The sequence below is a fragment of the Caretta caretta genome, chromosome 6 (genome assembly GCF_965140235.1).
Source record: "Caretta caretta isolate rCarCar2 chromosome 6, rCarCar1.hap1, whole genome shotgun sequence".
NCBI classification, from domain to species: domain Eukaryota; kingdom Metazoa; phylum Chordata; order Testudines; family Cheloniidae; genus Caretta; species Caretta caretta.
Window position 1 is genome coordinate 33,223,801 of NC_134211.1, and position 24,789 is coordinate 33,248,589.

Below are 24,789 nucleotides of genomic sequence, written 5' to 3' on the forward strand. Positions count from 1 at the left end.
GTTAGTCTGTATTAGCAAAAAGAACAAGGAGTACTTTTGGCACCCTAGAGACTAACAAATATATTTGGGCATAAGCTTTCGTGGGCTAAAACCCACTTCATCAGATGCTTGGAGTGGAAAATACAGTAGGAAGATATATATAAACACATAGAGAACATAAAAAGATGGGGGTTGCCATACCAACTCTAATGAGACAAATCAATTAAGGTAGGCTGTTATCAGCAGGAGAAAAAAAACTTTTGTAGTGAGTTACTCATACCTTCTTGTCAGCTGTTTGAAATGGACCATCCTGATTATCACAACAAAAGGTTTTTTTCTTCTGCTGATAATAGCCCACCTTAATTGATTTGTCTGGTTGGAGTTGCTATGGCAACCTCCATCTTTTCATGTTCTCTCTCTATATATATTTTCCTACTATATTTTCCACTCCATGCATCTGATGAAATGGGTTTTAGCCCATGAAAGCTTACGCCCAAATAAATTTGTTAGTCTCTAAGGAGCCACAAGTACGCCTCGTTCTTTTTGCATAATTTTAAACATGGATAATGTGCCAAAATGCAATGCCTGCCTTAGCTCATATCTAGTACTCCCTATTGCTATCATTTGTGTAACTTACCAGGCAGCAAAAATCCTGGGCGTTGATTTCTGTTTGCTATAACTTGAGGAGCAGGTGCGCAAGAGGAAGAAACATGGGATTGTTCTCACAGAAGCTGTGTGTTTACTGAATTGTAACTGATTTCTGTGAATCTTGCAGCAGAGATGGCAGCTGGCAAGAGTGTTGAGGCAAGAAGCTCCTTTCAAATAGGTCTGGATGACTCCTTCATCTTAGAGGGTGAAAAGAGAACAAGTTAGGCTAAGACATGAACTCCTGCATTTCCACCAAATGAAAGTGTTGTGTATTTGGGGTAGAAGAATTAGCAGCTTTTGATTAGTTAGGAAATTCTTTTAATGGAAAAAGCTACGTAAACATTCCAGGAAACTGAATTGTGCTGGAAAACTTGGAGCTCAGTTTGCATCAGGCTGTGAGCCAGCATGAGTTCAAGGAGAGCTAAAGTGCACTCTGAGAATGGCCTGTGCGCCACTAAATCTTTAGAAGTGGGGGTGAGTTGCTGACATTTGTCTAAAATAACATTTTCTTATGGAATTTTGAGATTCCCCTTAATCTAATTAAAGGATGAACTTTACCCCCATAATGAGGCCAAGCACAAGGCCTATGAACTTGCTAAGTCTGTGTTTTGTGGTCATAAGTGGGACTTATGTGATGCAGAAGGCCAGCATGTGGTCTGGGTCACATGGCGTAAGTTTCACACAGCACCCACCATACTTTGTTTACTTCAGTAACTTTTCTGATATCTAATGCCCTTCTATAACTTCCCCAGACCTGAATAATTGTACATATATTTCCTGTTTGAAGGCAGTGTCTGGTGCGGGGGTGTTCTTGGACACGAGGGACAGAAAGCTCAATGAAAAAGTATCTATCCTAAATAAATAGCAGCAAGAATAGGATCCGATCTTTCAAGTGACTTGGCGTGGTGGAGCTTGTCCATCTGGGGCCCCCAGATGTCTACAGGGATCCACATGGATGCAGGGTTTAGCTGGTGCAGACACTTGAAAAATTCTGATCTTAGATTCCAGTTTTTATAAATCTGATTTGTATTTGGCCCCTACATTCATATTGGTGCTCCTTTGTGTTCATTTATCTTAAAAAGGGGGTGGGGGGTGGAGTGAACACGTAAAGTGCCCTTAAATTAGCATATCAGATTTGGATGTTTTTAAGATGTTGCTCCCATTCCTCCAGAACACTTTCAAAGACACTGTTGTAAAACACCTACATTTGGGAACTAAACCTAACACCAAACTTCTCTTGTACTATTTAATACCAAAGTTATTCTTTTTTTCCCTCTTATTGCTTCAGTGCTGGTCAGCCTGATCGTTTTTGTCAGTTACTTGTGTTTGTTGCTGGCTTGCAAAGAAATGAAAGCTATTTAAAATGCGTGTCTTGGCAGCTTTAACAGAGCAAGTGTTGAGTTAGTGAAGCTGCGGGGGAGAAAGAGGAAGTAGAGTTCAAATTTGGGATTTTCAAAAGACAGTAGAAGAGGTAGGTGTCCATCTCCCACTGAAAGGTGATGGGGCCCTAATCCCCTTCGGCACATTTGAGTATCCCAGCCTAAAATGTCAATAAAATATTCTTTCTTTGATAAGATGTTAGTATCTCAAGATACAGATGGGTTTCCAAAAGAGGGGTAATGTGTGTATTAGCTCATTTGAAGGAATTATTTTTGCTTTTAAAAGAAGTGGTGTGAAATTCCTGACTATTGCTTGTACAGCACTGTCCGAGCATTTTACAAATACTAATCCATGCACAAACCTTGTGACGAGATCAGAGATTATCATCCACATTTGTGGAACAGAGATGCAGAGAGGTGAAGAGACTTGCCAAAGGCTGTAGAGGGTGCTAGGGTCAGACTTGGCACTCGATTCTAGTGTCTTTTGTCTCTGTCCTTTGCTCTGACCATGTCTCACTATTATCTTTTCCTTTATAATTTCAAGTGATGGTTATTGGCTCCATTCTTATCAACCCTGTATGATATAACCTTGTGGGTAATCATGTGGATGTTAATGGGACACAGTCAAATTGCATAGATCATTTTCATTTTTTTGCTGCTATACTCCATTATGTTTAATTATCTCATAGAAAAAAATCATTTTCTTATCCTCTGAGACAACTTTGGCTTTGTCAGGTGCTGTGTGGAAATCCTCAGGCCCTTAGAGCTCCTCCCTCAAAGCATCCACTGCAGCCAAGTGTGCAGAGGGGTGAGTCCGAGGCTTCCCACCCTGCACAAAGCCTGTGACCTCCTGTCCTCTTCCTCTGTGCCTGGGTATTAGCAGCAGCCAGGAGGAACTGTCCTGCCAACCTCGTGACCTCATCATTCACTCAACTCTGAAATCTAGATTTTTGGATTTTCCCTCTCATTTGCTCTGTTGTCACTGACTTTTGGTCCCACAGGTCAAATTGCAGGGCAAATTCATTCAATTATGTAGAATTTTAGATCAGGGTGGTATTTTGGGGAATGCATATGGGCCCAAAGATAACTCTCTGCTTCTCAGTCAGTTGTTAATTATTGGAAAATTGATTATAAAACAGACACCCCTGTAATATCTGTAAAATCACAAGAAGCGTGTTGTACTCCTGTTGTCCACTCACTCACTGCTGGCTATTGTTCAGTCCCCATACGTGCAGTCGCTATTGCAGGAATCTGCATAGGTTTGCCCAGAGCTAGGTAGGAAACGGGTTTCCCACCTGGTGAGAATTTTCAAGAATTCATTTTAGGACCAAAAAATCGTAAATTTTTATGAACCAAAAACTGGCAACATTTTTGGATTGGGTTAATAGAAATAATTCATTTCAGTTTTTATCTAAATTTTTTTAAACTATAAATTAAATTTAAAAACAGGAAGCCATTTTGAAGTGAAAAACAACTTTTTTGTTTTGAAACGAGGCATTTGGACAATTCTGAAAACTCACCTTTTCGTGCAAACAGTTTTTGTGCTGATGAACTGGCATTTACAAAAAAATTAATTTGAAAAAATTCCCGACTAACTGTAGTGCCACCCACAGTTTTTTGAGTGAGATGCCCATTTGTATGAATGGGAGCTGAGAACGTTGTTTCCATCTCGTACGTGAGATTGGATGGGAGGAGGTTTCATGGATGGTACCAGGTAAACAGACTGACTGAAGGTCAGTGAACCACTTCTGGTCAGCCTGTGGTTAGCATGTAATCCATGCAGGTGTGAGATAACTGTCTCTTACACTCTTTTACATGGTGTTTTTCTTTGTACAGCAACTGGAAGAAGCAGCTGCTCGAGCTGCAGTAGAAGAGAAGAAACGTCTTCAGACTCAAATGGAACTGCAAGACCGATTCAGTCTGGAGCTAGCGAGAGAGAAAATGGTGAGTGTTGGGATAGTCAAAAACATTTTGAATTTCCTCAGTGAGCTGTGTTTCCACCATAACAATCATAGGCTTTTGCTGAATGGATTCCAAACATGTTTTAAATGGTGGCATACCAGAGTAGATATACTGTATCCTGATTTGCGGTGCATTCATTTTGAATAATCATCTACAGATTGATGATGTTTGTACAATTCTGGGACAACATGAATTGTAGTAGTTGAGTGAAAAGTGTGTTTCTTTGTGCTTTAAACAGTCAATTCTATTCTTAATTCTAAATAATTTTATTAAAATAGAATTTTAAGAGCTTTGTGTGTGCATAGATTATAAAGATAATAGTGCTTAGCACTTATATTGTAGTTTTAGCTGTAGCTCTCAAAAGTTTAGATGAGGAACCCATGGCTGACAGAGGTTCCTTGTTAAAGGTCACAAAAATGAGTCAGTGGCAAAGTTAATACAGAACCCAGCTTTCCTAATTCCATGCTGCTTTCCTTAAAATACATCTGCTATCCCTAAAGCCCTAATTATTACATAGCACATATCTACCTATTAAACTTTAGAAGCAACATGTCTTACATCACAGCCTTGTAATGCTGGCTCGCAGTTAGTAAATCAGATCCCAGGATGAATTTTATCATAATTTTTCATCAGGGGCTTTGTCTTGAATAAAAGGTTATATTACTAAAGTTATCCACTGAAAATAAAGGACAAGTGTTGATTGTCACTCAGATGCTTCTTTGCATAAAGTCTTGGGGCATAAAGCTATTGTGCTAATCCAGTGATGGGATGGCCGTGCACGTGGGAGGGGGTGGGCTCCGTTCTGGAAAATGATCTTGTTTGCTGGAGCAACAGAGGCTTGAGATAGTTGTGGAAGCAGCATGCTTAATAGCTGCAGGAGAGGAAATGCCTTTATGGTAGTCAAAAGCAAGCCCCCTTAGCTGGTTAAGGAATGACTGTAATGAGCATTGAAGCATGTCCTACCTGGTCTTCAACAATGAGGTTCAGGGTCATGGCTTGGTGCCAAGAGTAAGACATAGTAGCTAAGTTTCAAACAGTGACTGGAGGGAAACTTAGATGTTTGTCTCCTGCTTTACCTTCATTGCTCTCTTCCCTCAGCCTTTCACCTTGCTAAAGGGGTGAGACAGCCTTCTACAACTGGTACTTTCTTCTTCCCAGACTGTCCAATGACCATAGCTTCCAGCTCTGCATGACACATGGTGAGAATGGGGAGCCCAGCAGAGGAACAGCTGTGCAGCAGTTCTGTCAATTGTGCTTGGTTCCGTGCTCTGGCCATGTGTTAAAAGAGGGATTGAGAGATCTGAAGGAGAGGGGGTGTGGAGCATTCCCATTAGTCTGGCATGGCTGGAGGAGTGGCAGGCAGTTGTCGTCTTTGTCTCTTTCCTTGATTTCCATAGTTCTTCTGCTTTCTCTGCATAGCCAACACCCTTTGCTGTGGCTTTCTCTCTGCTCCTTTGATTTCTCTGCTTTTCCAGCCCCACATGCACTCCCATACCCACAACTGCCCCTGCACCACTCTTCACTGCCTACCACTCTGGACTTCACAGTGTGAAATTTACTAAGGGGTTGTCTATACACTGCTGTTGAACTAGTTTAAAATTGTATGTGGACTCTTTTGTCTGTATAATACTGGTTCCAGTCGTTTAGCTTGTGCCTATAACTTGCCTGACCTGAGCCAGGCTTAAACCACTCTAAGAGCATCCCCACAAAGTTGTAGCTATTTAACTAAGCCAATATGAAACCACACCGTTAGTTATGAAGCTACAACTCTGGGTGTAGACCAGGCCTAAGTGTAACTACGACATCCTGCTGTGTGGACAGCACAGAGGGTAGAGAAGGTAAGCGTCCTGGGAAGAGTACAAGTAGAGGAGCTGGGGAAGTGAGCTGCATGTGAGAATCCTGCTTGAGGTGGGAAACTTGGCAAGTGTAGTGAAAAGGTTCTTTCTCTGAAAATGGAAGATCCTTGAGGGCTCCATCCTGGGCAAAGAAAAGCCCACTACTGTCATGGGGATGCTGAGCTAAGGTGTGTCTTCACTTTATGTTGTCAGGTAAGACAGCAAATGGAAGAGCAGGTTGCTCAGAAATCGTCTGAACTTAAACAGTATTTGCAGAGAGTATGTGAACTCGAAGAAATGTATAAAGAGCTACAGGAAGCCTTGGAGGATGAGAAACAGGCACGTCAAGATGAAGAGACCGTAAGGAAACTTCAAGCCAGGTGTGGTTTTTAGTCTTATGGTAGCAGTGGAAGTAAATCGATAAAACCATTCCTGACAGGCATGGTCTAGGTTTACTTTGTCCTGCCTCAGTGCAGGGGCCTGGACTTGATGACCTCCTGAGATCCCTTCCAGCCCTGCATTTCTCTGATTCTAGGATATCCGAGAGGAGGCTTAGGGGTGAGGTGAGGGATTGAGGTGCTGCTATCCACTGGGCTCTCTCAGATACTATAAGCGCGAGGAACTTACAAATACATAGTAGTGATTAATAATTGTTGTGATATTTATTAAGATATCAAAGCTGAATGTAGTAGATACATTGGGGGTATAGAACAGATCTGGATGTTCGAGTATTGGACACTTGTCTTTAAGGCCTAAACATTCAAACGTGACTAATGCTTTTGGCTGTCTCAGTTTTTGGGTTCCCAACATGGCGCTGTAAAGAGGCCTGACTTTCAGGTGTGGTGCTCTGCACTTTCAGACAATCAGGCCCCTTTTCGTGTGTGTCCACTTTGGCACCAACAATGTGAAGTCACTTCTGAAAATGGAGCCCTGCATGTGTACTATTTTACTATTACATGTTTTCACAAAGCAATAATTATCCAATTTTCATATCAACTTGTATTTTATCCCAAATTAATTTCATACTGATAATGGAAAATGGCTGCACTTTCATTTTCTACTGTGGGTTTCAATCCTCCCTGCTAGTGACAACTTTATGTTCCCCGTTTTTCGTGTGGTTTCTTAGTGTTGGGTAGTTACGCTGTAGGCTGAAATAACTCCCTGAACAGCATTTTTTGTGATTGCGTTGTTTGTGCTCTTGAGTGACTGGTATGGGTTCTAATGTTTGTAAAAACTCCTCCCTTTCCCGTGCTTTCCAAGTTAATCATCAGAAAGTAATGTGCTTGATCGCCTTGCTTGTTAGCACATATGTGCTAGACAATGGATTAGACGTCGTTTTCAAATACAGTGCTGTAGTCCTCACAATCTCCTCTCTAGGTTACTGGAGGAAGAGTCAGCAAAGAGAGCTGACCTGGAAAAATGGCACTTGCAGCAGCAGCAGGCCATTCTGATGACGGAGGCAGAGAAGCAAGAGTTAGAGGCCCAGAGGGTCATAAAGGACCGCGCCCTTCAAGTTGCTATGCAACAATTGGAGCAGCTTGAACTAGAAAGGAAGCGGGCACTGGAACAGTATGAGGTAAATTACTTTATGCCGCCTGTGTTCCTAACCTGCCTAGTGCCGGGTGCTCAATGGGAGCCACATTAAAACAAATTCAGGGGTTGGTAAGGGGATATTGTGCCTTTTTAATTCATGTGTATGCATCTGAATCCAGCCCAAGACAAAAAGTTATCTCCAGCTTTTTCAGTGGCCTCTGTGGTGCATGTTATGGCCCTGTCACTTCACAACTCAGACTTCATAATCTTTGATGTATTTATCCTCTCTGTGAAAAAGGGAACTGCTTTTATTCCCATTGTATGGATGGGGAACTGAGGCCCAATGTCACACAGAGCAGGGAATTGAACCCATGTCTCCTGACTCCCAGGCTAACAAGGACCATCCTGCCTCTCATGCGAGAGCTTCAGTCCAGTTCCCCAGGATAAGTGTCGATATTGCACGAACCACCAGCACAGCTAGCACTAATCGAGAGCCCCGTCGGCAGTCAGAGGATGACAAGTAATGATTACAGGGACTGGATTGTCCTCTCACCCCTAGAACTGGCCTTTCTGTGCATAGTTGGGTGACACACAATGGCTTGATTCTCAGGCCAACTTGCTTTCTTGATGGCGTTGCAAGGAACACATTAACATTAAACCATGCAAGCCGGGACATTCAGAGGCAAAGACGAAGTGGTTCTGATCCCCTTATTGTGATTGTACCTCAGCCATACCCAGTTGTGTCTGGGAATGTTACAGAACATCGAATTGTTCTGGGGGGTTGAAGTTGAGTGAAATAATGGGTGCACCCCCTCACGAGAGGAAAGTGAAATTAAGAAGTGCAATATCTTGAACAGATAATTTCCAAGGATCTCTTAGACTTACATAATTAGGGCTAAGTGTGACATTGCCTTGGGAGTTGCTTGATTTTCTGATAACACTTGAGCCATCTTTGATTACACATGCACAGGTATGTACATCCATAAACAAAACCACATTCCTACTCCAACTAGCAGCCTGCCAAAACCAGATTTAAATCTAACAACTCTAAACTTTAAGCTACTTGTTACTTTTTTTAAAGTTAGTGCAAATATTTTAAATATTTAACAAGGTTTCTTTAAATATTCAGATTTCTGATTACATAGTCTGACCTTTCCTTTACAAATTGGGCCTCTACGAATTGTCTGGCATTGATTCAAAAGGCCAGCTGAGATTAGAGGAAGGAAGGCTAGGTCTTTAGGCTTCCATTTCACCCATTCATTCTGGTGCTCTCAATTTGTTCATGTTTCCCCAATACCCTGACAAACGTTCCAGGATGCTTGAGCTGCCTTGCATGTGCCCAAGACGAACACTCTCCTCACAGAGTGTCACTCTATGAAGTTACTGATTAGCGTACGATGGACTCTCAGGGGCATGGCCATTCAGTAATGGTCTTAGCCCACAAACAGAAACCTCTTGCTCCGTGGAAATTGTTCGCCCTGCAAGTGTCACTTCAGCCCTACCTCTGCTAGTGCAGAATATCTTTCTAAACTCTGTTCCCCCAATTGACAGCATTATAAGCTAGACTAAAATATTTTGTTATGTACTTCACTGTAATCCCTATGAGCTTTAGTCATGAACCAGGACCTCACTGTGATGTGCACACTGTACAAACAACAAAAAAATGGTCCACACCCCCCCTCCACCCCCCAAAAAGCTTACCCTCTAAGGATAAGATGTAAGGATTATAAATGGAGACACAGACATATGGGGGAGTACAAGGACATAACGAGGTATACGTGGTCAGCATGCTAAGCGGTGGTCTTGGCATATTGTCAAGTTTCTTTGTAGGCATTATGCAAAGGTGGATAACAAGATGGCTTTGCACGTGTTTATGTGGAGCTCCTCTCCAGCGTGAGGAGTAGCGTGGGTGAAAGTACAAAGATGCTTGTTTGAAATTCAGCATGTAGGCAGTGGAGGCTGGCTGGCATCATGTGCTGACCAGAGGCCGGTGCTGACAGCTCGATAGCAAATTGGGGATAGGCTGTGAAGGGCTTGGAAAGTGAAGACAAGCAGATTATGTTTGGTGCGATAGATAACAGGGAGCCACTGGAGGTACACAAAGAGAAGGGTGATGTGGGCAGAATAACAGGCTAGGAAATTATCTTTGCTGCAACATTCTGAATGGATATGAGTGGGGCAAGATTGCATTTGTCCAGGCAAGAGAGAAGGATGTGGTAGTAATCAAGACATGAGGTGGTGGCATGGATGGATAGGAAAGGGCATAATAGAGCAATGTTAAGCAGAAAAAATAATCGGCAAGATTTAGACATAGCCCAGATGTGAAGACCTAGACAGAGGTGTGAATTGAAGATAACGTCCAGGCTGTGGGCATGCAGGGTGGTGCTGTTGTCTCCAAAGTGATAGAGAAAAGAGGTGGCAAGGAGCTCTTGGTTGGGGAGGGGGAATATTAAGAGCTCTGTGTTTTAAACATATTCAGTCATCAGCTCAAGCTCGACATCCATGAGGAGATGTGGGGGAGAGAGGCTGAGACGTCAGTTTGGAGAGGAGACAGGTCTGGAGCAGTGAGGCAGATCTGTGAGTTGTGGCGCAGAGATGGTAGTTGAATTTGTTTGCAGATTGGATTACTCGGAGATAAGGTGTAAGGGGAGAAGAGAAGGAGACCAAGGACAACGCCCTGTGGAGAGGATGAGGAGGATCCCCAGAAGCAAAGGACAAATTGAAAGAGCAATTAGTGAGGTGGGAGGAGAAGCAAGACAGGGTCATGGAAGCCAAAGGAGGACAAAATTTCAAGATGAGCCTGGTTGACTGTGTCAAAGGCAGCTGACAGGTCAAGGAGGATGAGGATGGAGTACTGTTTATTAGCTTTAGCTAGGAAGAGAGAGATCATTAAAGACTCTGACTTGAGACTAATTGAGTTGACTGGTAAAGAATTGTTCTCAAAAAGTGAGTGGTCCTAGTTGAACTGACGACAAAGGATGTTTTAACTGGCTTTTGTGGGAGTTAATCAGTCTCTGAAAGGGGAGGTTTGAAAGAGAGTTTCATCTTCCTGTATATTTTGTGTGTTGTATCTGGAATAGGCCAGAGCCTTTTAATATTTTTAAATGTGCTGCATCTTGTTTCAGGGAGTCAAAAAGAAGTTGGAACTGGCAGCTAACAAGACCAAGAGCTGGAAAGATAAAGTAGCTCATCATGAAGGATTAATTCGATTAATAGAACCAGGTGCGTAATCAGTACAGAAAATACAAATTAACAGAGCTCATTGTGCCTTTATGATGTGTCCAAGAAAGGACTCGGAGCTCCTGCCTGACTTATCCAGGGCAGCCTTTCCCTTTAGCTCATCAGGTATCACTGCCACCTGCAAATACCACATTTTAAAATAAGCACATTGAATAAAGAGGGACCCTGCAGAATCTGGGGGCTGTGGTTTTTCTGACTCAACATATAGTGCATTGAGAAATTGGAGTGGATTGTGCAAAATCTTTAAATGATTTTGAGAACAAAGATTATACCACAGTTTCACGTTATCCTCCATTTCTTTGCTGCGGAGCCAAGTAAACAGTGTCAATATGAAGTATTAGAAGGGTACTGTCAGCATTGACAGCCTTAGAGCCATCTGATCTCCCTGCCAGCTCCTTTCTTGTGAAAACAAAATTTCATCCTCCATTTCTTTGCTGCGGAGCCAAGTAAACAGTGTCAATATGAAGTATTAGAAGGGTACTGTCAGCATTGACAGCCTTAGAGCCATCTGATCTCCCTGCCAGCTCCTTTCTTGTGAAAACAAAATTTCAGTTGATCAGATTCCTGCTCCAGCAAAAGCTACGCCATTGGTTGGAGCAGGATTGGGCCCTGAGCTACTCAAAGAATAAGGGTCTTAGTGCTTTTCTACCTCCTGAACAGTCAGCCAGGAGAGGGGAAGCACAATGCCCAGGGCTTGTTAATTTTGCTAAGAGGCTAGACATTCAGTACTATGGTAACTCTTAAGACTTCGCTATCCTCAGTGATGTATTAAACAAACAAACAAAAATAATGCTTAGGGAGCTTTTTTAGGTTGAGCCTTTTCAAACTTGTTCACATTCTTAAAATCCTAAAAATCTGTTTACAATATATGTGTGTGAAAAAGTTACTTCTAGGGCTAGCTCAAGTTAGTTTTGTTATTTAGGGTGGGTAATACAGGAAATAAATAGCAAAAACATGGAATAAACCACTTCCTTGTTTACATTAACAAGCTCAGCCAAGACAGTCTAAGACCTCTAGTCCAATGAGCGTGTATTCAGTGCATGTGCAAGGGCTAGAAAAAAGTGGCATCTCAATCCTGGGCCCTGGAGCAACCCCAGCACTTCTCTATTAGCTGGGGACTGCTGGAACATGGAGGCTACCCAACCAGGTCCCCTTTCTCTTGGGGACATTCCTGATAGCTACATCTGTTCTGTGCCACATGGAGATTTCCCATTGACAGGAGGCAGCTTAAGGTAGTTTTGCAATGCCTTAGTGCTGCTGAGAATCCTTGGTGGGGCTAAGGGTTTGGCCCAAGGTTTCTACAGACACAGGGAAGGGGTGCTGTAGATCAGCCATAAGTCTAGGGAAAAAGCCTCTGTTACTCATAGTATTATTTCTGTTACCCAACTGCCTAGGAGCCCTAGTCATGGTCCAGAACTCTTCTGTGCTAGGCGTTATACAGATACAGAACAAAAAGATTGTCCCTGCCCCCAAAAGAGATTATACTAAGAGATTGGTCAATTGTGCCACAGGCATGGACAATTACAAAGAGATGGCTGGTGTCCTAAAGGAAGGGAGAAAATCTTGGCAAAGGTGACAGAAGTCAGTGGTTGTGGGTTTCGGACACATATACAGATGCACTTCTTATAGTAGTAGACACGTAAATTGTGTTAAGTCATGCCAGGTATTGTGAAAAAAGGAACTTGGTGAATGGAATGGGATTATGAACTTGTGCAAGAAGTGCATATAGAAGGTAACCATGGATTTTTAAAAACTGGTTACCTTCCTCTAGCCAACAGATGTTCGTTACCGCACGGCTTGTTGTACTGACTCTAGCTGTGCTCCATTTAGCCTGATGTAGCAAACAGTAATTTCACCTATGGAAAAATGTCTATTTTATATCAAATATTATAATGTCTTTCAGGGTCTAAGAATCCTCACTTAATTACTAACTGGGGACCAGCAGCCTTCACTCAAGCTGAACTTGAGCAAAGAGAAAAGAGCTGGAAGGGGAAAAAGGCCACTTCTGAGTAATGAAGGCAGCTGAAATCTCACTGAACAGCAATAAAATATTTGATCATGCCATTTCATACTTCAAATATGGCTTACTGCTTGTAATGATTGAGTATGTTCAAAGCAACACATTCTGCAAATGCTATCTACAAAGGGATCTTTTATCATAACTGTATACAGGAGCTGCCATGTCTGCAATTTTCCCTCCAACACTTAGCTTCCAGAAACTGCTTTATTTATATGGAAAACATTATCCAATCTCTCAGTTGCAGATTTTTATTTAAATAATAATTTTGTTAATAGAATACTTGCTAAAAATTTTATGACATAACACTGTGACTGCATTTGATAGGTTAAGTACTGTTATTTCTAGTGTTTCTAAAGTGAGGGAACTGCTTACCTATGTCTTTATACAGGCAGTATCATTTAAAACAAGTGGGACCCATATTCTGAGAGCAACCCCACTTCTCTTCCCACTGCCAATCATAGTCTCCTTTTGCCCTTCATTTCATCTCCTCCACTGGACACGTAGGACATGTCTACACTGCAATTGGCTCAGACTCGAGCCTAACCCTCTACACACAAATCATGCTACCCCAGGGTCCCAACTTGAGTCAAGCTGGGACCCAGCCTTCAAACCCTATTGCTTTACAGTGTAGATGCAGTCCCACTGGACTTATGCTTGAGGAATCTGGCAAAAATATTCCTTGAGCCAGTCAAGTATTCCCACACTGCACCATGAACAAAGGGCTAAAGCAAGCACATGTTAGGAAGTCTGGGGTCTGGGTAGTTGGACTGTGCCTTGGATCATGAAGTATCCATGGTGGAACCCAGGTTTCAACAATTTCTAGTATGCACTCGAGCCCAAGGCTTGATAACTAAATTTCTTCTAACCCTGAGCTTATATTGCAGTGGAGACATACCCTTAATTTCCTCTTTGTGGCTCTGTTACTATACAGTGACCCCTAGGCTGGGTTCTCTTTGCACTGATGCATCTGAGTCAGCACTGTATGACCTGACAGCTCTCTGTGGACCACCACTGTGTACTTCATAAATCACATTTTGAGAAGCACTGGTCTAACACAATTGGGAAAAGCAGCACTCCGGGATCATGGCCGTAGTGCAATCTCTGTGTGGAAAAGCAGCTGCCGCCCCAGCTGTCCTAAAGCTTATGTCTTCAGTTCGTGTACTTTGGTTAAAGTCTTTTTAAAAGACCTCCACTCATGATTTAAAGACATTCTATTCTTCAAACAAATCATGGGCTTGATTCAGAAATTAGTGGATGAGGTTCTTTGGCCTGCATTATACTAGAAGTCAGCCTACCTGATCAGAGTAGTCCCTTTAAGCCTTAAAATCTGTATGGCAGGTACAGTCTCCAGCTGGAGGAGACATACTTCCACCTGTCTACCTGTTAGGACTAACATGCCTGCACTCAGGGCAGCTAGTCCCTCACACTGCTGCAGCCACATTCTGTTTTTAGTACACGGGGAGAGTAGCGCTCTGAGCTGGCAACAACAGCCCCAGCTTGAAGTGTAGCCTCAAGAACTATTATGAAACAGGTGAGATGCTAAAAACTGTTTATGAACCAGGTTCCACCAATCAAGGAAGAGAAAAAATTAATTTGATTTTTTGTTCTTTTAATCCTATAATTGGGATGAAAACTTAATTAACCCAGCATTCCAATGCCACCCTCACCTAGTATTATTACCTTTAAATAACAAAACAAAAACCTTTGTCACTGATCGCTATGAATCTATCCCATTATACTAAAAACATTCAAAGAACTCTAGCACAGGATGGGTCTTGCAGTGGGGAAAGCCATTTGTTTCAAAGTAATATACTACATGATTTTGCTTTGTAGACATTCCCCCACAGACGTCAGTCAATTCCTGAGAAATCTTTCCCCAAATGCGCACTATGCCCCACACTGAATAGCAGCTACCCATGCGTAGGGTCTGCCAATCAACTTTTGATTTGCACCGCTATGAAATGTACAGTTCTCAACTTCTAATTTTTAGTGCAACTAAATGTTAAATTATTGCATAGTTAAATATGAAAATGAATGTTTTAGATTGATAACCATATATTTGTGTACAGAACAGTATTACTAAGTGATTCAGTAAAATAACAAGTAGAAACTGTACAATGTTGAACAAAACCATCCTTCAGAACTGGAACTCATCTGTTTTTATTTGCTGGAGACTCAGAAGTGTCTGATTTCAGATCCCCCGGTGTTTATGGGTGGTTATATTTTTATACTAATTAATTGAACTCATTGTTTCAATAAATGGAGATACAGATTTGAGTGCTAGCACATCCTAGAATTTCATATTTGTAATTACTGTACAGTAAACTAATATTTCTTTTAGTTTGTTGCTAAGCTACTATTTGGACTATAATTGTTTACATAAGAATGTGCTAATACTATCATAGCTATACATTTTTAAACTGGTAAAGGAAGAGCTGGAAAAGTGTAACTTACAATCATCTCCCTACCCTTTTTTTTTTGGCATGAAGGTGTATTGGGCTAATTCATTTTCTGCTGTCTTTTTTTTTTTTTTAAACTTGTTCAAAATATTTTAAGGAAATACCAAATGATGCAGACTTTTTTACTGTTCTTTAGAATTGGCTTTTTAATAAAATAATTAAAAAAAGTTATTTACACTTTGAGATGAACTTGTACACTTTTCTTTGGCTTCTTGGAATGAGAAATGGTCTGTGTGCAACAGCACATTTATTGTACTGAGCAAATAACCACATGGAAAAAACAATTTAGTCATTCAAGCTAGTGACCACGTTCAGAGACTGTCCACACTCAGAGCTCAGGATCCTTTGGGCTTTGGATCAGGCTATAAGCACCAAAACAATTTTAGGGACCTTGTATGAAATTTGTTGTAGCCCTTGTCTTTGCAGTGGTTTAATTTGTCAACACTACTCTGCACAAAGTGCTCTTTATGGTAGTGGTTGTACCAGTATTCTCTGCTTCCAGGAACAATTCTCCCATTATGCCCAGCAGTGTTGCTAGGAATAGGGCCTTGAGATTAACTGCCAAACACAAGGTGCAGCAATTTGGCAAGGAGTTCAGGCTACGTGGACCAGTGCAGCTACATTTCTTGTGGCTTCTCTGCCACCCTGAGCAAAAAAAATTCTGTCAAGTAGTTGAGCTCCGGGGGGAGCTGAAGATTGGTGTTACAAATATTCAGTGCAATCGGCACTTAAAGGATGCTTGGGGGCTGCAAGGTATTGCATAGGGACTGTAACCTCAAAGCAGTCTGCCTGTCACTCCAGTGCCATGCTTCTTGGTCTAAGTACAGGCAGGACCAACATATCCCAGAGGTCTTTTCAACATTACGATTGAAACTTGGTTAGTGAGAAAATGTTTTATAATAGGGTCGGTGCTATCGGTGTGTAGCACAGGTTCCCTGACTTGGGCCTTTTTTCTTAAGAACTCCACTCCCCCTCTGGAGAGCGTTTACTAGGGTTGGAAACAGTTTGGCTGCTAGTACAGCCCCATGGAGGCTAATACCTGTTTCAAAAAATGGGGTGGATGTCTTAAGTCATTTTCCTTGTAAGGAGTCTACTTCAGATGGACTTGGCACAATTTTTTTCTTTTTTTTTTGCTAACACCAATGCAGCTCCACCACCAATAGCAGTAATGGGGGCTCTAGTGTGGATGAGGCTCCTCCTGCCATGAGCAATTTTTACCACCATGTTTTCGAAGCAGTTTTAAATGCCACCGGCCACATGCACTGTTGACACTGCCAATGGGAGCTAACCAGTGGTAGCAACAGTGGGAAATGTCCTTCCTCCTTTGGGGAGGAAAAACCCTAGTGTAGATGTCGAGTAGGAAAGGTGTTACTGTACAGAACAGTTCTCAGCATCACTGTGCCTGGTGGCGGGTCGTTTTATTCCTAATGAGGAATAGGTCTAAAAGAAAACTTGGGCCAGCTTCTTGGCTGCTGTAAATAAAACACAGTGCCAAGGGACTTCTGCTTTGCATTTAGGTCACACATTTAATCTGTCCAGTGTGAATTTAGTCAGAAGAAGGTGGCCCCTTCTCTTATTTCTTCTGGTGTTCTCTCCTTCTCAATTCTGCTCCCATCTTTTATAGACTCCTCCCTTCCAAGTCACCTTCCCCCTCCTACAGATTGCATTGTCGCCACCATCTTTTTGTGCATCTCCCAGGAGCATCTCTAAACCCTTCCTGGGAGTTGGTTTGGCACAGCAGGAAGCCCTCAGAGTCCTTCAAAAGATGGGAAATTATGGAAGAGTACTCACACTGCAACAATTTCATCTGTCTTGGAAGCTGTCCCAAACATTTTCTGATTGTATCAATCCTCTTAATGGGGTTTTAAAATAAAATTAAAATGTAGCATCTTTCTAAATAAAAAAACCCCTCTCATCATTTTTTGGTTATTTCTTAGCTGACTTCTGTTTTGCTGCCTCAGTTGATTAATAATCACATTACTTCATGGGCTTTGTCTGCTTTCAAATGTTCAATCTTGTGAAAGATGCTACATACTTTAAAAACATCCCCACCCTCCCATTTCAAGCATACTGAATAGTTGCCCTTTGAATCAAGTCCACTTAAACAAAATAATAAATAAACAGTCTCCACATTAAGGATACCTCTCAGTCAGCCAGTGTATTGGCTCATGAAACATTGCAGCCTGGAAAACCATACCAACCAACAACCCTGCTGTTTCCAGCAAGCCCCAGACTTACAGAAGATGATGAGAGAAAATTTTATAAGGAAGTTCTTGGTGAAATGCTACACTGGGCAACAGTCTGTTCTGGAGATCTCAGTTCAAACACTGCTAAAGGAAACTAAAGCCCTGCTCCCACTGAAGTCAATGGCAAAATGCCTGTTTCCTTCAGTAGAAGCTGGCCTGCTGCCCTTACATGCTGCACTCCAGAGCACCCTGAGGGAGAGTTGAGTGGGTGCCTTTTAGAGTATCAGTTAGATGCAGGAGTGAGCTTATTCACAAGTGTCTCCTTGATCCATCTAGGTCTCAACACAACATTGTTCCTTTCCCCCACCATATGATTAGCCAGGGAGCTAGGCACATTAGAACCTCACCCACCTCCTCCCAAGCTGTAATACACAAATGTCCTATATACTACTTGTGGGTGTCTGCAAGCACTTCAGGAAGCCCTCAAAAGATGGAGAGGCATGGAACAACACTCACACTGCAACAACGTTGTCTTCCTTGGTAGCAGTCCCAAATCGTCTCCCAATCTGTAACAGACAAAATGTTAGACCTACCTCTTATTTCTCTTCCTTAAGCCCATATCTACCTTCAGTAACACAGCAAACACATCTTTTCTACCGGCCAATAGTGAATAGATTTTAACTTAGGATCCTGCCAATGTTACATACACAGGTGGGGTCTCTATTTTCCTAAATAGTGACTGTTTATCTATTATTTGCAACAGACAGTTGCAGCCTGAATCAAAAATCCACAGCAGCAAAACTAAAATTTCCCCATCAGTGCAGGCTTTGTATCATGCAACATCTCCTTCCCCTGAGATCTGTGGTGTGGCAGCAGGGTGACAATGTTACAAACCTTAGAGTTACAAACACTAGAGTTACGAATTGACCAGTCAACCACACATTTCATTTGGAACTGTAAGGGTATGTCTACACTACGAAATTAGGTCAAAGTCAGTTTTGTAGAAAGCGTTTTGATACAGTCGATTGTGTGTGTCCCCACACAAATGCTGTAAGTGCATGTAGTCGGCAGAGTGTGTCCACAGTACCGAGGCACCCGTTGACTTCCGGAGCGTTGCACTGTGGGTAGCTATCCCACAGTTCCCGCAGTCTCCGCCACCCATTTGAATTCTGGGTAGAAATCCCAGTGCCTGATGGGGCTAAAACATTGTCGCAGGTGGTTCTGGGTACATATTGTCAGCCCGCCCCCCCCCTTCCGTGAAAGCAAGGGCAGACAATCGTTTTTCTTGAGTTACCTGTGCAGACGCCATACCACGGCAAGCATGGAGCCCGCTCAGCTAACCGTCACCATATGTCTCCTGGATGCTGGCAGACATGGTACTGCATTGCTACAGAGCAACAGTTTATTGCCTTTTGGCAGCAGACAGTGCAGTATGACTGGTAGCTGTTGTGGATGTAGTCCTGGGTGCTCTTTTACCGACCTCAATGAAGTTAGGGGCACCTGGGCAAACATGGGAGTGACTCAGCCAGGTCATTTCCCTTTTAAGTTTCGTCTCATGGCGATTGAGTCCTACCGGCAGTGCACTGTCTTTTAATCTGCAGCCAGCAGAAGATGATGGCCAGTAGTAATACTGCACCGTCTTCTGTCGAGCACCCGGGAGATGATGATGGCTAGCGGTCGTACTGCCTGGTCTGCTGCCAGCAAGATGTATAAAGATAGCTGAAGTGGCTTAAAACAAGAACTAGACCAGATTTGTATTCATTTTCTCCTCCCTCCCTCTGTGAAATCAACGGCCTGCTAAACCCAGTTTTGAGTTCTATCCTTGAGGGGGCCATTCAATTTCTCTCAAAGCAACCCGCTGTGTTCATTTTAATTCCCTGTAAGCCATGTCGTCAGTTGCCCCTCCCTCTGTCAGGGCAACGGCAGACAATTGTTCCGCGTCTTCTTTCTGTGCAGACGCCATACCACGGCAAGCATGGAGCCCGCTCAGATCACTTTGGCAATTAGGAGCACATTAAACACCACACACATTATCCAGCAGTATATGCAGCACCAGAACCTGGCAAAGTGAAACTGGGCGAGTAGGCGATGTCAGTGCGGTGACGAGAGTGATGAGGACATGGACACAGACTTCTCGCAAAGCACGGGCCGTGGCAATGTGGGCATCATGGTGCTAATGGGGCAGGTTCATGCGGTGGAACGCCGATTCTGGGCTCAGGAAACAAGCACAGACTGGTGGGACTACATAGTGTTGCAGGTCTGGGATGATTCCCAGTGGCTGCAAAACTTTTGCATGCGTAAGGGCACTTTCATGGAATTTTGTGACTTGCTTTCCCCTGCCCTGAGGTGCAAGAATACCAAGATGAGAGCAGCCCTCACAGTTGAGAAGCGAGTGGCAATAGCCCTGTGGAAGCTTGCCATGCCAGACAGCTACCGGTCAGTTGGGAATCAATTTGGAGTGGGCAAATCTACTGTGAGGGCTGCTGTGATGCAAGTAGCCAACACAATCAACGATATGCTGATATCAAGGATAGTGACCCTGGGAAATGTGCAGGTCATAGTGGATGGCTTTGCTGCAATGGGATTCCCTAACTGTGGTGGGGCCATAGACGGAACCCATATCCCTGTCTTGACACCGGAGCACCAAGCCAGCGAGTACATAAATCGCAAGGGGTACTTTTCAATAGTGCTGCAAGCCCTGGTGGATCACAAGGGACGTTTCACCAACATCAACATGGGATGGCCGGGAAAGGTACATGACGCTCGCATCTTCAGGAACTCTGGTCTGTTTCAACAGCTGCAGCAAGGGACTTTCTTCCCAGACCAGAAAATAACTGTTGGGGATGTTGAAATGCCTATATGTATCCTTGGGGACCAGCCTACCCCTTAATGCCATGGCTCATGAAGCCGTACACAGGCAGCCTGGACAGTAGTCAGGAGCTGTTCAACTACAGGCTGAGCAAGTGCAGAATGGTGGTAGAATGTGCATTTGGACGTTTAAAAGCGCTCTGGCGCAGTTTCCTGACTCGGTTAGACCTCAGCAAAACCAATATTCCCACTGTTATTACTGCTTGCTGTGTGCTCCACAATATCTGTGAGAGTAAGGGGGAGACGTTTATGGCAGGGTGGGAGGTTGAAGCAAATCGCCTGGCTGCTGGTTACGCACAGCCAGACACCAGGGCGGTTAGAAGAGCACAGGAGGGCGCAGTGCGCATCAGAGAAGCTTTGAAAATCAGTTTCATGACTGGCCAGGCTACGGTGTGAAAGTTCTGTTTGTTTCTCCTTGATGAAAACCCCCACCCCTTGGTTCACTCTACTTCCCTGTAAGCTAAACCACGCTCCCCTCCTCCCTTCGAACACCGCTTGCAGAGGCAATAAAGTCATTGTTGCTTCACATTCATGCATTCTTTATTCATTCATCACAGAAACAGGGGGATAACTACCAAGGTAGCCCAGGAGGGATGGTGGAGGAGGGAAGGACAAGGCCACATAGCACTTTAAAACTTATTGAATGCCAGCCTTCTGTTGCTTGGGCAATCCTCTGGGGTGGAATGGCTGGGTGGCCAGAGCCCCCCCCCCCAACGTTCTTGGGCGTCTGGGTGAGGAGGATATGGAACTTGGGGAAGAGGGCCATTGGTTACACAGGGGCTGTAGTGGCAGTCTGTGCTCCTGCTGCCTTTCCTGCAGCTCAACCATATGCTGAAGCATATTAGTTTGATCCTCCAAAAGCCTCAGCACTGAATCCTGCCTCCTCTCATCACGCTGCCGCCACCTTTCAGCTTCAGCCCTCTCTTTAGCCGGCCACTTACTCTCTTCAGCCCGCCACCTCTCCTCCCAGTCATTTTGTGCTTTCCTGCACTCTGACATTGTCTGCCTCCACGCATTCGTCTGTGCTCTGTCAGTGTGGGAGGACAGCATGAGCTCAGAGAACATTTCATCGCAAGTGTGTTTTTTTAGTCTTCTAATCTTCACTAGCCTCTGGGAAGGAAAAGATCCTGTGATCCTTAAAACATATGCAGCAGGTGTAGAAAAAAAAGGGACAATGGTATTTAAAAAGGCACATTTTATAGAACAGTGGGTACACTCTTTCACGGTAAACCTTGCTGTTAACATTACATACATAGCACATGTGCTTTCGTTCCAAGGTCGCATTTTGCCTCCCCCCAGTGCGTGGCTAGCCCCTCCCCGTGGCTAACAGTGGGGAACATTTCTGTTCAGCCACAGGCAAACAGCCCAGCAGGAATGGGCACCTCTGAATGTCCCCTTAAGAAAAGCACCCTATTTCAATCAGGTGACCATGAATGATATCACTCTCCTGAGGATAACACAGAGAGATAAAGAACAGATGTTGTTTGAACGCCAGCAAACATACACTGCAATGCTTTGTTCTACAATGATTCCCGAGTATGTGCTACTGGCCTGCAGTGGTAAAGTGGTGGAATACCACTACCATGGTGGATAGAATAAGGCTGCCCTCCCCAGAAACCTTTTGCAAAGGCTTTGGGAGTACATCCAGGAGAGCCGTGAATGGCAGGGCAAATTAATCATTAAACACGCTTGCTTTTAAACCATGTATAGTATTTTAAAAGGTACACTCACCAGAGGTCCCTTCTCCACCTGGCGGGTCCAGGAGGCAGCCTTGGGTGAGTTTGGGGGGTACTGGCTCCAGGTCCAGGGTGAGAAACAGTTCCTGGCTGTCGGGAAAACCGGTTTCTCTGCTTGCTTGCTGTGAGCTATCTTCCTCATCCCCAAAACCTGCTTCCGTGTTGCCTCCATCTCCATTGAAGGAGTCAAACAACATGGCTGGGGTAGTGGTGGCTGAACCCCCCTAAAATGGCATGCAGCTCATCATAGAAGTGACATGTTTTGGGCTCTGACCCGGAGTGGCCGTTCGCCTCTCTGGTTTTCTGGTACGCTTGCCTCAGCTCCTTAAGTTTCACACGGCACTGCTTCGGGTCCCTGTTATGGCCTCTGTCCTTCATGCCCTGGGAGATTTTGACAAATGTTTTGGCATTTCGAAAACTGGAACGGAGTTCTTATAGCACGGATTCCTCTCCCCATACAGCGATCAGATCCCGTACCTCCCGTTCGGTCCATGCTGGAGCTCTTTTGCGATTCTGGGACTCCATCATGGTCACCTCTGCTGATGAGCTTTGCATGGTGACCTACAGCTTGCCACGCTGGCCAAACAGGAAATTGAAATTCAAAAGTTCACGGGCCTTTTCCTGTCTACCTGGCCAGTGCTGTCCAGATCGGTCACAATGGCGCACTCTGGGATAACTCCCGGAGGCCAATACCATCTAATTGTGTCCACAGTACCCCAAATTCGACCAGCAAGGCCGATTTCAGCGCTAATCCCCTTGTCAGGGATGGAGTAAGGAAATCGATTTTAAGAGATTTAAGATTTTAAGTTGAAAAAAAGGGCTTCGCCGTGTGGACGGGTGCAAGGTTAAATCTATTTAACGCTGTTAAATTCAACCTCAACTCCTAGTGTAGACCAGGGCTAAGGACACAATCAGGCAGCAGCGAAAAAAAGCAAATACAGTACAGTACTGGGTTAAACATAAACTACTAAAAAATAAAGGGAAAGCAGCATTTTTCTTCTGAATAGCAAAGTTTCAAAGTTGTATTAAGTCAATGTTCAGTTGTAAACTTTTGAAAGAACCATAACATTTTGTTCAGAAGTTACGAACATTTCAGAGTTACAAACAACCTCCATTCCCGAGGTTGTAGTGTAACTGTGGAGCGTGAGTTCCATACTGTCATTGGTAAAGGACATATTTGGTCTCACCCTGCCATCTAATGGTGATTTAGAGTGGTGTCAGCAATGGGTAGAGCTGGACACAGTTCAACCTCAGTTGTAGCCAACGCACCTCAGTGCAGGCTTTAAGCACGGTTTCCCAAAGGCACTCAACATGGTTTGTCTGTGCTAGACAAATAAGGTGCAACTCATGAACAGGTTTGAAGATAATAGCAATAAACTATTGGCTGCAGGTTAAATAATTCTTGAGATTGTGCACAGTTTCTTAAAATAGATCATTTTAATTAGGAGGGCCTAAAACTATGTTAACAAATCCACACCTGCATCCAGAACCTAATTCTAAAAGTGACCATGCAATGCACAAGATTTTTCACTGACACAACCGAGGCAAAACTATTCTCAGTTATGCATGGGCAACATTTTTTGACCAACACTCTTTTGGGGGGTGAAAAATGCAGACTCAAAGACACAAACTTTGTGCCAATTTAAGTGAATTCCAAAAACTCAAAACATTTTGTTTCAACATTTTTTAACTGAAACATTTCAATTCAAAATGACTTTTTGTTTTGAGTTTTTTTGATTTGCTGAAAAAAGTTTCTTTTTTGGTTCAACCCAAAATAGTACCCTGCACCTACCACATTGCCAGCAAACTGAAAAAAGAAATCACTTATTCGCTCAACTCACTTACATTACATTAAAGTACATTACATTACATTAAATCAAAGTTTTAGGTTTGTGACCAAAATTGTGCCTGCCTCTTTGAATATGCCCACTATTTACTACAAGTGCATATATTTTGCCTCTGCAAAACAGACAAGGCCGCCATCTTACAAAGACTTTCACAAATACTTACCTTTATGTACTTTGCGTAGTTCTACTGATGTCAATGAGGTCTACTCACAAGTTAAGCACACATGCAAATCTTTGCAGGAGTGGGACCTAACCAAGCATGCAAATACCGGGCTGCAAATACAGTTTCCACATTTGCCTTTCATGTGCATGCCAAGGAGATGTGCTCATAAAATAGATTCCATTTGGGTGGAATCTATATTTGAATTTTTAGTAAATGTTTGAACACACGATGATAAGCTCCAATGTAGATAGGATACGTTTGTTGCTAGTTATGCTTAACCACAGCTTATATGATTAGCAACACATGCTTATGTAGATAGGACATTCAACTTTACAAATCACGTTCATTAATGTATTAATTAGCATTGTTCAAACATGATTAAAATTCAAGTATAGACAGATACTTTTGAATATTTTGTCTTAAGTGATATAACAGCCTCATCTCCTATTTAAAAGTGGTTTAGGCACTAAGGACCAGATTTTTAAAGGTATTCAGGCACCTAAAGATGCAGATAGGCTCCTACTGAGATCTGCAAAAGCACCTACCCACCAGGAATTAGGAACTTACGTACTTTTGAAAAGTCCACTGTGGGGGCCTAAATATCTTTAAAATCTGGCATTAGGGAGCCTAAATTGCATAGAAAGTGGTGTCTAAGGGTGGAATTGACAAAGGTATTTATGTGCCTAACTCTTGTTGGGATCAATGAGAATTAGGTGCCTAAAAACCTTTGTGAATCCCATCCCTAAGAGCATAAGTCACGTTTGAAAATGGGATTTACTGTCATAAGTCTCTTTGGCATGTCTGAAAATTCTAACCCTACCCTTAAAAGAGCCAAGCTGAAAATTCAGGTTAAGAAGTGTTTGGAGTAAAATCTGTCAAACTGAGTCTTTCATTAATGAAATTGTCTGTCTAGTTTCAGGAATATCTTTTTCAA

General features: G+C 43.2%; 1 protein-coding gene across 2 annotated transcripts in view; it reads left to right on the forward strand.

Annotated features, from left to right (window-relative positions):
- The window catches only part of SWAP70 (switching B cell complex subunit SWAP70), a 55,217-nt gene extending 39,979 nt beyond the window's left edge, over nt 1-15,238 (forward strand). For both annotated transcript variants that reach the window (XM_048852756.2, XM_048852755.2), the window contains exons 8-12: nt 3,843-3,950; nt 6,017-6,183; nt 7,181-7,379; nt 10,462-10,558; nt 12,480-15,238. In XM_048852756.2, coding sequence (XP_048708713.1) covers nt 3,843-3,950; nt 6,017-6,183; nt 7,181-7,379; nt 10,462-10,558; nt 12,480-12,589 — 681 coding nt within the window. In that variant the 3' untranslated portion in view covers nt 12,590-15,238. The remainder of the gene's footprint in view (nt 1-3,842; nt 3,951-6,016; nt 6,184-7,180; nt 7,380-10,461; nt 10,559-12,479) is intronic.
- Nucleotides 15,239-24,789: the final 9,551 nt, after the last annotated feature.